Raw genomic sequence first — 12,454 nt, 5'->3', positions numbered from 1 at the left:
TGAGCCTGTATGTCCTCTCGCTCTTTCCCACCTTACTAGGGATCCTTTACCACCGGAGTCCATCCCAGCATCCAGCGGAAAGGTGCTAGTCCACCAGCAGAGTGGACCGGAAACATACAGTTGGTCCCTCCTAACCTCTCCGTCTCGCTGAGTTACAACACTCCGCCACGCACTGGACTTAGTCCGGTACGTTCGAGTTTTAGGTTTAAGTTTTATTAGGTTAAACTATTAAGTTTATCTTAAGTACCTTAAACCATCCCCCCTCCCTTACCTGTCTCACCGGATCTTTCCGGGGTTATAGCCTATTCAGGCGATTAAGGGAGGGGTTATGCCCAAATTTTTTCCGAGCTCCGGCATGCAACGGAGTTCTTCTGTCCTTTAGCCTGTAAGTGATAGTCTTTAAGATACTCATGCTACTTTCCACTTACAGACCACCAACTGTGAGCATCCGGGATGCGCCGCCACACTTCAAGACCCTTGTGGACACGAAGTTGCCGGTCCCATGCTCCATGCGCGACTCCGCACGGGGACATCCAGGTCTGGTACCACGAGACGTGTACCATCTGTTACGATCTGGTGAGCCAGCTCTTAGACGGGGTAAGTATTCCAACTCCGGTACTGGTTCTCTTTTGTTTTAGTGCTTAAGTTTTACATCAATTACTAACTTAAGGTAAAATTCAAGGGATCTTATAGCCCCTATAATTTTAAGTTAAGCTTTAAGTTAATTTAGTTTTAAAGTTATTCTTAAATCTAATCAATACCCTCTCTTCCAGGCTCCGGCTGTGAGGGATACCGCATTGGCAACCCTGCGGGCCTGGGTCGGCGGTTTCGGGAAGAACGCCGCCAAGGGTATGCCCTACATCCTTGAGAAGAGGTTGGCGGTACTAATCTTCCCCGGAGGCAAGGCGACAGGCTAACGCGACCCAGCAGAGGCATGCCCCCGACTATCGCCTTCATCCAGCAACAGCTGGCTGCCTCGTGTCGGACCAAGGCCAGGACATCTCCTCGGAAGTCGCGACTCTTGACATTAATGTGGAACCTATGGTAGGTGTAGACGACCTGTTGGTCGAGGTAAGTTCGTTGGACACCCAAGGGGACACCCTTGGTGCAACTGGTTCTTCTACTCCTGCAACCTCTCCATCCTTCCAAGGCTTTACGGGTAATGAATTATTATACTTCTCCTGACGCTTCAGTTAGACCTAAGGTCAAAGTTCAAGTGGTGAAAACCTGACGAAGACGTCGTCGTCGTCTAAGAAGACGGCTTCGGCTTCATCCTCCTCTCGTAAGTCTCCGACTAGGAACCTCGGAGCAGAGAGAACTAAAGCTTCTGGGTCCGGCTCTAAGTCCTCGAGGAGTAGATCCTCCAGGGAGAGATCTCGTACTCCAGCGGAGTCGTCAGTCTCACTACCCTTGGTTCCAGTTCAGAGCCACCCTTCCACCTCCGCTGCAGCTCCGGCTTTGGACTCCAACGCTGGTCTGCTACAACAGGTGGGAGATCTGGTGGGTCTCTGAAAAATAGCATGGAACAATGGATCTCTCGGTTGTCTGATAGAATTACTTCTCAGGACAACATCATAGCCGGACTGAGCCAAGCTCCTCTGATTCTCCTCCACCTTTCAGCACAGGCGGAGCCCCAACTTCCCCCGTATGACTCTCTACCTCCGTTCTCAATGAACAACCCGTGGAGAGTAGCGTCATACGCCCCCTTCCAAGACGGACTAATCTCTATCCCGGAATGTGGAACTCGGAGGATTGAGGACTTCGAGTTCTACCAGAGGACCTTCAGCCCCCGTTTATAGGCTACGCCAGGCTCACAGCCGCAGCCATGACTCGGGATGATAAAGTTCCAAAGGAGACAGTCCTCTATTCACGTGACCAGGCTCAAAGAGAATGGCTCAGGTGCATAGAGGACATGGATTGTTCTAATACGAAAATCCAACCCTTTAAAAGTCCGTTACGATCTTACGATGGAAGAGAGTACTCCGCTCCCTTTCCTGACAAAGATCGCGACGAACTACTATTCCTGCAGACCAGAAGGGGGACTCCATGCCTCAACTGAAGGAAGAAGATCCTACATCTCCGTTGCTTCCTTCAGCCGGTGAATTATGGGAAGATTTGCCTAACACCTTCTCAGCTGGCAAACTCAAACCAGACTGTGCTATGGAGCAGTTTGGTGAGAAGCTACCTAGGCTTCCAGATAGCCTTATTCAAGCGGAATTTGATGCCAAATCGCGATTAGCCAGGTCTATTATTAATTCCATGGCTATGACCGAGGTGGCTACCATTGCATACGGGTCGGAACCGCTCTTCAAGCTTCTTACCAAATCTCTGACTCAAACGGTGCAGTCTGACATGTTTGAGTTCGCCACTGCTAGGACAAATTGTAGGAAACATGTCCTACAAGAGGCAACAATTCGGCACGAGCCGAATAAGTTGCTCATGTCAAGCATCTGGGGAGCAGACCTCTTTCCCAGAAGCAATGGTTAAGGAGGTCCAGTCAGAGGCTACAAGATTGAAACCAGAGCCTTTAAAGACCGTGTGGTCTTACGGCCAAGAGACGGACAAGACCAAACCGGTAAGGGTAAGGCTCAAAGGAAACCTAGACGTTTCCAGCCCTACCAGAAGAAGCAGCCACGCTTCTCTCAGCAAGTTCCAGCTGTTCCTTAGTGCAAACAGCCCAACCTTCCACCTCAAAGGCTCAGTCACAGCCGATTTATGTGATCTCTCCTCAGCCTCAGCCCTCCACCTCTCCGGCCTACAACCAGGTCTTCGAGGGTCAAGCCTCACAGAAATATGGACCGCTCGGGTAAGGAGGCAGAGGTAAGCGTTCCTTTCGTGGGAGAGGATCGGGAGGGTCCCTTTAATAGGGGAAACACTTCAGAGGAGGACGAGGAGGGTACCAGAACCAATGAGGAAATTCAGGTAGGAGGGAGGCTCGTTTCACTTTCGCCACCACCTGGTGGAACTTCAGCAAGTGGCTCAGAGCATTGTCTCAAAAAAGGCCTGGGTTGGAGCTGGTTAGCGAACCCACCTCCAATCCAGACCTTTCCGTCAACTTCCTTCCAAGGAATTGACAGAGTACGCGGAGGATCTCCTTCAGAAAGGAGCTATAGCGAGAGTCAAAAGATTAAAATTTCAAGGTCGCTTGTTCAGTGTGCCAAAGAAAGGCTCACAAAAAAGAAGGGTAATCTTAGACTTGTCCCGCTTAAACTTAGCCATTCGCTGACGACAAGTTCAAGATGCTCACGATCTCGCAGGTGCGGACCTTACTTCCCCGTGGGGCCGTCACCACCTCTATCGATCTTACAGACGCTTACTATCATATCCCTATTGCAAGACACTTCCGTCCGTATCTGGGCCTTTCAAGATAAGGAGAGCCAGACATTCTCCTTCAAGGTAGTTCCTTTCGGGCTCAACGTAGCATCCAGGGTGTTCAACGAAGCTGGCGGAAGTGTAGTGCAACAACTCAGGTCACAAGGGATTATGGTAGTAGTAGTATCTCGACGATTGGTTGATCTGGGCTTCAAACAGTCGAGAAATGCAAACAGAGCAACACGAAAGTGATTCAGTTCCTGGAATATCTAGGCTTCAAGATAAACAGGACCAAGTCAAGACTCACCCCAGAGTCAAACTTTCAGTGGCTGGGCATTCAATGGTATCATCCTCACATACTCTGTCGATTCCATCAACCAAAAGGAAGGAAATAGCGAAGTCAGTCAAGCAATTTCTAAGTCACAAACTGGCGTCAAGAAGGACTCAGGAAAGGATCCTGGGTTCGCTCCAGTTTGCTTCAGTGACGAACATCCTAATGAAAGCCAAACTGAAAGACCTAACCAGAATCTGGCGCTCACGAGCAAATGTCAGGTCCAGGGACAAATTATCCTCAGTCCCTCTGATTCTAAAGAATCGACTCCGGCCTTGGGCGAAAGTCAAGAACTTGTCGGTGTCAGTACCCCTCCAGTTCCCTCCACCAGGGATCACCATCCACACAGACGCGTCTTTAAGCGGTTGGGGAGGGTATTCCCAGTTCAAAAAGGTTCAAGGAACGTGGTCACCTCAGTTCCGTCAGTTCCATATAAACGTACTGGAAGCAATGGCAGTGTTCTTGACTCTAAAAAGGTTACGTCCGCCAAGGTACTCCCACATAAAGCTAGTCCTGGACAGCGCAGTGGTAGTACATTGTATAAACAGAGGAGGCTCCAAGTCACGTCATCTAAATCACGTCATGGTAGCCATTTCTCCCTGGCAGACAAGTTCAGTTGGCATCTCTCCTCCACTCATATAGCTGGAGTGAGAAACGTCATAGCAGATGCTCTATCCCGATCAGTGCCCCTAGAGTCGGAATGGTCACTGGACAACAGTTCGTTCCAATGGATCCTTCAGAGAGTTCCAGGTCTACAGGTGGATCTCTTCGCATCTCAAGCGAACCACAAACTCCCGTGTTATGTGGCCAACCCCCAACCTGGACCCTCTGGCCTATGCCACGGACGCCCTGGCGCTAGACTGGAACAACTGGGAGAAGATTTATGTCTTTCCTCCAGTGAATCTTCTCATGAAAGTGTTAAACAAACTCAGGACATTCAAGGGTCAAGTGGCTCTAGTAGCCCCAGACTGGCCGAAGAGCAATTGGTATCCCCTAATTCTGGGAACTGGGTCTTCGTCCTCTTCGGATCCCCAATCCCAGGCTCTCCCAGTCAGTACAACGAAGACTGTGTTCGCTTCCTCAGGGATTCTCAAAACCCTAACTTTATGGATTTCATGAAGTTTGCAGCGAAAAGGGATGCGAATATTGACCCCTCAGAATATTCTCTTCTTGGAATCCGATAAAAGGGATTCAACTTTGAGACAGTATGATGCTGCTGTCAAAAAGTTAGCAATCTTCCTGAGAGAATCAGATATTAGAATCATGACAATTAATTCAGCTATATCCTTTTTCAGATCCCTATTTGAAAAAGGTTTAGCAGCTAGCACGATTACGACAAACAAGTCAGCCTTGAAAAAGATATTTCAATTTGGAATTTAACATAGACTTGACGGATTCCTACTTCTCGTCTATTCCCAAGGCATGTGCTAGACTTAGACCTTCTGTAAGGCCTACGTCAGTATCATGGTTCTTAAACGATGTTCTAAAACTGGCTTCAGAAACCGATAATGACACATGCTCGTTTATAATGCTCTTGAGAAAAAACTCTATTTTATTAAAGCTTGGCTTCAGGAGCAAGAATTTCAGAACTGTCGGCTTTATCCAGAGATCCGGATCATATTCAATTCCTCCCCACAGGGGAAGTACTACTTTCTCCGGAACGTAGCTTTATAGCAAAGAATGAAGATCCTTTGATGAGGTGGGAACCTTGGAAGGAAGGTACTACCCCTTCCACAAGATGTATCTCTTTGCCCAGTTTCAGCCTTACGAGCCTTTCTGTCCAGGACCTCCTCATCCTCATCGGGTCCCCTCTTTAAGAGGGAAAAAGGTGGAAACTTTATCTATAAAGGCATCAGGCAACAAATCCTGTACTTCATTAAACAAGCCAATCCTGACTCTTTCCCGAAAGCACATGATGTCAGGGCAGTAGCCACCTCAATTAACTATTTCCAACATATGAACTTCGATGAGTTGAAAAAGTATACTGGATGGAAATCGCCGACAGTGTTCAAACGTCATTACCTTAAGTCCCCCCTTGGAAGCTTTTTGTGAAATTTTCAGAGCAGTAGCAGCGGGTAACATAGTTTCCCCTGACTCTAACTAATCTTTAGTAGTAGATCCAGTCCTCCTTTCTACCTGCCTCACCCAACAGTTCGTTCTATTCCTGCCTTGTTCATTTACAGTCAACCTTGTGTCTTAGCTGCTTTATGATGAGTGGTGGGTGTCCCTTATTTTTTTTGCTAGGGACACTCACAGGTGATTACGGATATTGATCTAATGGATGTTATCCCCTTATTTTTATGCTAGGGGATACATCTTAATTGTAATGTTACGGGTTTTGTATATTAAGTCATATACATTCCTTTATATTATTATTGTTGAGTTGTTTGTTCATCTTATTATATTAATTGCTCTGGAATTTTGATACATAGCTTACACAGATACCTTTTGATACATATAAGCCATTTTACCTCTGTATATATGTAAATTACCTTAAGTTAAGAAATATTATTAGAATTAAGTGTAATTTAAGCATATTTCTATTTTTGTATCACTGTGTATATGTATCCTTTTAGCAATTATATTCTTTTAATTTTATTTTATCTTTTATTTTGAGACCTTTTTATTTTATTTTATTAATTTTGTTTACAATCTTGTGCTATTCTCTGGTACGATTTCGCGCAGCTACACGAGCTGAGCCCAGAAAAGGGATTTTGACGTAAGGAAAAAATCTATTTCTGGGCGATTGGCTCGTGTCGCCAGCGAAATCCCGCCCTACCCATCCCTTCGCCCAAGATGTCTGCTAACTTCAGGATGGCCACCAGAGGCGCAGCAGTCGGCAGCATGGGATGGAGTAGTAGTAGGAGTAAATTGCTGCCCACTCTGTGGGGTCGGCTCCCCTCTTGGAGGGATTTTGTAGTGGGAGAATTCTATTGGCATTTGGCTCGTGGTAGTGGTCACTCGCCATAGTGTTCATACCGACACCCTCTTGGCGGAGGGTGAGCGAGTCAGTTTATTACTGACCTTTTTCTTTATTATTTATTCTTCTGGTATGTGTTAGTACATTTACCCTAGAAATAATAGATTAAAGGATATTTCGCTGGCGACACGAGCCAATCGCCCAGAAAATAGATTTTTCCTTACGTCAAAATCCCTTTTATAAGAGAGTGGATGGGCAAATTTCTCCTCTCTCTCTCTCTCTCTCTTCTCTCTCTCTCTCTCTCTCTCTCTCTCTCTCTCTCTCTCTCTCTATCTTCTCTCTCTCTCTCTCTCTCTCTCTCTTTATCGGGAAATATTGCTTGGTGATGCTCTTTATGTTTTCTGTGAATTGGTTTTATGCTTAGGAAACATAGAAAATTGACGAGAATGCTGACATGATAAATTTATTGCAGTTCATGTAGTAGAGAAGGCGCATCAAGCAACTGATCCATTAATGTAGGGATAATGGTGAGAAAGAAGAAGAGAAAGCTAGTTTTGTCACTTACTGAGACACATGGGATTGGCTAATATGCAGTTAGGGAAAGCTTTGACTACAGTTGTTGAAAGTTTTGTAGAGCTTAGGAAAGGATAGTGCTTGTAGTATCAGGAAGTTTGTGGGGACATTGAAGAGTTCAGCTGTATTCCTGAGAGAATTTCCAGGTAATTAGTTTTGATTTGAGTGTGGCTGGAAAAGAAGTTGTCAGAGTATGTGTACGAGTATCTATTCAGGTGTGGATAAAGTAGGAGTGAAATATAAGTTTTGGGAAAATATCAATTTGTAACAATTTAGGTGAAAATGAAAGGGTTTTCCTGCTAGGTTTAACTGCAGCTGTGCAACAGGTGAACATAATGGTCAAGTAAATAAGAATGAAGAGCATTATGTTGAGTTAGTTTTGAAAATGGCATGATATTGGAAAAGAAAATCAAAAGCATTGAAAGACTGTTTAAGGATTAAGGAATGTTCTTGATTATACTACTGAAAAAGGAAAAATGGCAAGGAAGCAAATTTGCTAGATTATGAGTTATTACAGAGTAGGTGGAATAGCAAATAATTGCTTAATGGGTAAGGAGAGGAGTGATGGAGATATATGATGGTGATATATTTAATCATTATTTGGTGGCAAAAATAAAATTAAGGAAGATGCAAGTTGGAGTTGTAAAGGAAGGGGTGAAAGTGTTGCTATAAATTTAATTGAGATAAGTTATTGAATAAGAAAAAGTTAAAAAATAAATATACAAAAAGGAGAAAAGTGGATGAAATATGGGCTAGGGTGCAAAACAGGAGGTAAAAAGAATAGGTTAGGAATTTGTAAAATAACTTGACTAGATCATAGTACAGCAGAAGAGGTCATATGCAGGTTTATAGGAAGATGAAAAATGTCCAGAAGGAAGTAAGAGAGAAAGAGAATGACTAAAATTAGAGGAGACAACGTGATCAAGAACTTTGGGAGTCAAGGTTTTAAGTTTTTAAACAGGATAGTGAATGCACAAAAGGAAGGTAAATGATCGACTGAATCTCAGAATAAAAGATGCAGATGTAGAGATGATGTCTGGAGTAACTGCAGTTCTGGGTTGAAGGAATACTTATTTGAAGATTTGTTGATGAAAAGATAGAAGAGAAGGTGCTGGCTCCTGTGAAAGTGGAAAGAGTTTGAGTATACTTATGGCAGTGACTGTTGAGGATGTAAGGAAGCAAATTATAAGTTAAAGAATAGAGAGTAAGATGTCTTGATGAGGAAAAAGTTCCAAATGAATGGTCAATGAAAATAATTCTCCCATTATTTAAATGGTGTTGTACGCTAGAGTTAGGTGCATGCCATTACTCGGTATGCTATAAAGGAAGGTGTATGGTAGGAATTTTATCGGGAAAATAATATGACCAAAGGACTAACTGGGTAAGATCAATAGTATTGGTTTAAACAAGGAAGAGGGTGTGCGGATGAAGCATGTGTTATAAAAGTGTTTCATGAAAGGTTTTAAAGTGAACGGAAAATTCAGTATGTGGCATATATGGACCTTGGAAATCAATGATAGAATAATGGAGTCAGTGTGGATGGTTGTTGAGGATGAATGATACAGAAGAGTAGTTGTTGAGTGCAATTAAGTTTACATGGTAGAAGCAAAGACCTTGTTCAAATACCTTATTCAATTTCAATAGTGCTCACTGCACTCTGTATAAACTGGTTTCTTTTGCCAAGCAGCAGAAAACACGTTAAATAATTTGTTGAGTAATTGGAGTTACCTAAATTTCTTGAGCAAAATATATACTAAACTGTATAAACTTTTTCTGTCAACAGAAGGGATTGTCTTCAGTTAACAGCCACACGCCAAACACGCTGGGAAGACATTGGGACTGAAACAGACCACAGTTTCCCAGACTGTCGCCGTCATGTAACACCTCTGTGTCTTACATTATCTAAAAATCTGCAACCAGCATGGAATGAGGTTGATGTTGTTGGAGTGGTATTTAGAATTAGTCAAATGGACCAAGGATCCCAACTGGTATACATTGTTGATCATCATATTAATATCCTTGCTCTTAAATTTGGGGTGGGGGGTCTTTAAGGTAAGTTGTTTGATTTCTTTATAGAAAATTAGATGAAAAAAATATATCATATTAATTAACCCTTTAACGCCGAAGGGGTATAGTAAAAATCTTCTCCCGTATGCCGGCGGGGTCTGGGAGTAAGCGCCGAAGTTGAAAAATGTTTTTTTTTTTTTTATGACAGCACGCTTAGTTTTCAAGATTAAGAGTTCATTTTTGGCTTCTTTTTTTGTCATTGCGTGAAGTTATGCAACCATCAGAAATGAAAAAATATCATTATCATATATAATAATGGGATATAGATAGCGCAAAAACAAAATTTCATATATAATTGTATTCAAATGCGCTGTGAGCAAAATGGTTAAAGCTAACAAGTTTATTTTTTTCTTGTGTATTGTACACAAAATTGCGATAATTTTGGTAAATAACACATTTTAAAAAACGGAGAGGTTAGCAGGGACCAACTGTATGTTCCGGTCCACTCTGCGGGTGGACTAGCACCTTTCCGCTGGATGCCAGGACTCCGGTGGTAAAGGAGCCCTAGTAAGGTGGGAAAGAGCGAGAGGACATACAGGCTCAGGCTAGCAACGGAGCGACGTACGGGGGTAGCAACGGAGGGGGGAAAGGCCAGTACACGTTACCATCCGGCCGGACCGAGAAGCCGTAGAGGTCGAGTCCAGTCTGGGTCTGTCCCCGTCCCTCTACTCCCTCCGCCTGGGGGAGAGAGTGGAGGCAGGCTCGGTATGCGGAGCGAGCATGGGTAGACCAGACCCACCCCCCCCGACTCTATAGAAGAGCGGGAGGGGGGGAAGGTGACCTGGACAGGCGTCTGGCTGCCTCGTGATCACGTAGTGACCACGGGGCGGTAAGAACAAAACAAAGACAACTAAGCCTAGGACAACAACTGATCAGAGAGATGCTATCGGGAAGCAATCCGAACTGATGAGCGGTAGCACTATAGGCCCACTGGACCATAACCAACTGATCAGAGAGATGGCTATAGGGAAGAACAACCGAACTGATGAGCGGTAGCATATAGGCCCCAACTGGGCCATTGACCTAGGCTAAGCAAGCCAGACGCCTAACTAACCTAAACAAATATCATATAAATAATTCAAATGAATAATAATGAAAGAAAGAAAACAATAAAGTAGGAGAAAAAAATCCAGGAGTGTACGACTAACCCGAAGGCAAGTCTACCACTCAAAGCTAGTCGGGGCCGATACTAAGAGAACCGTGGCTAGGGTATGGATAGAAGGAGCCTACATAAGGTAAAAGACATGCATGCATGACAAAACCGTGTAGACCGTACCCTAAGTAAAGCGGATAATTAAAATAGAGCGTACATAAATAAGGGGATGTTCTGGGTATGGGTGACCAAGAACGAACCACCACGAGGCAGAACCATGCTGCCATGCTTCCGACCTAGAGTTCGTATTTATACCTAAAAAACGGCAAATACGGGCTCAGGGCCGGAAAAAACCAACTAACAATAAATACTGAGTACTTAACTTAGCTGCTGCGATGGCTGCACGCTCCATGGGTAAATAAATCCAACGAAAGGGCACAAAAAACACAGAGAGAAAAAATGGCACGTGTGAATCGTGTGCGCTAACTGAAAAGGATGGCCACCAGAGGCGCAGCAGTCGGCAGCATGGGATGGAGTATAGTAGTACTAGCTGCCCACTCTGTGGGTCGGCTCCCCTCTTGGAGGGATTTTGTAGTGGGGAGAATTCTATGGCATTTGGCTCGTGGTAGTGGTCTACTCGCCATAGTGTTCATACCGACACCTCTTGGAGGGTGAGCGAGTCAGTGTACTGACCTTTTTTCTTTATTTATTTATTCTCTGGTATGTGTTAGTACATTTACCCTAGAAATAATAGATAAAGGATATTTCGCGCAGCGACACGAGCCAATCGCCCGAAATAGATTTTTCCTTACGTCAAAAATCCCTTTTTAAAACAATCAAGGCAACACAGAGAAAAATATTATCACAAAATGATGCATGAATTCGTAACGCGCGGACGTAAAAAAAAGCTGTTTTCAAAAATTCACCATAAATCGAAATATTGTGCTAGAGACTTCCTGTTTGTTGCAAAATGAAGGTAATTGATTGAATATTACTAGACTGTAAGTGTTGTAGCTTACAATTGCAGTTTTCGATCATTAGGTCGAGTTAAAGTTGACCGAAGGACAAATTTTTTCTATTTATCGTTATTTATATGAAAATATTTCAAAACTGATAAAAGCTACAACCATAGGTTGTTTTTAGTTGTACATGAAATTGCGCACATTTTCATATATAAAACTTTATGTAACGGCTAATTTAAAATGGTGCAAACATTACGACAATCGGACAAAAAAATTTATGATTTTTTCGGAAGAGTTACCGCGCGGACGTAAGGAAAAAGTTTATTTCATAAATTCACCATAAATCGAAATATTGTGTTAGACTTCCAATTTGTTGAAAAATAAAGTAAATGATTGATATTACTGAATGTAATAGTTTTAGCTACAATTGTGTTTTTCGACCATTTCGCTCAAGTCAAAGTTGACCGAAGGTTGAAATTTTGGCACTTATCGTTATTTATATGAAAATATTTCAAAACTGATAAAAGCTACAACCATGGGTTGTTTATTGTTGTATTTTACATGAAATTGCACACATTTTCATATATAAAACTTTATGTGATGGCTAATTTAAAACGGTGCAAACATTACGACAATCGGACAAAAAAATTTCTGATTTTTTTCGGAAGAGTTACCGTGCGGACGTAAGGATTTTTTTTTTTTTTTTTTTCTCCATAAATTCACCATAAATCAAAATATTGTGCTAGAGACTTCCAATTTCTTGCAAAATAAAGGTAAATGATTGAATATTACTAGAATATAAGAGTTTTAGCTTACAATTGCGTTTTTTTTTTTACCATTTTTTTAGTCAAAGTTACAACCATGGGTTGTTTTTAGTTGCATTCTACATAAAATTGCGCACATTTTCCATATATTAAACTTTATGTACAACGGCTAATTTAAAATGGTGCAAACATTACGAAAATAGGACGAAAAGATTTAAAGTTTTTCGGGAGAGTTACCGCGCGGACATAAGGAAAAAGTTTTTTTCATAAATTCATAAATCGAGATATTGTGCTAGAGACTTCCAATTTGTTGCAAAATGAAGGTAAATGATTGAATATTACTAGAATATAAGAGTTTTAGCTTACAATTGCATTTTTTGACCATTTTGTTAGAGTAAAAGTTGACTGAAGGTTGAATTTTGCACTTATCGT

The 12,454-nt window shown here is 42.7% G+C and overlaps 2 protein-coding genes across 2 annotated transcripts in view; one reads left to right on the top strand and one right to left on the bottom strand.

The window, feature by feature from the left end:
- The window catches only part of LOC135212621 (breast cancer type 2 susceptibility protein-like), a 256,947-nt gene that overhangs the window by 112,786 nt on the left and 131,707 nt on the right, over positions 1–12,454 (bottom strand). The window lies entirely within an intron of this gene.
- The window catches only part of LOC135212395 (breast cancer type 2 susceptibility protein homolog), a 100,249-nt gene that overhangs the window by 78,160 nt on the left and 9,635 nt on the right, over positions 1–12,454 (top strand). The window contains exon 6 of the mRNA XM_064245765.1: positions 8,920–9,172. Within this exon, the coding sequence (XP_064101835.1) occupies positions 8,920–9,172 (253 nt within the window). The remainder of the gene's footprint in view (positions 1–8,919; positions 9,173–12,454) is intronic.

Source organism: Macrobrachium nipponense, chromosome 41, assembly GCF_015104395.2.
Source record: "Macrobrachium nipponense isolate FS-2020 chromosome 41, ASM1510439v2, whole genome shotgun sequence".
Classification (NCBI taxonomy): Eukaryota; Metazoa; Arthropoda; class Malacostraca; order Decapoda; family Palaemonidae; genus Macrobrachium; species Macrobrachium nipponense.
This window is presented reverse-complemented; position numbering and strand designations above follow the sequence as displayed.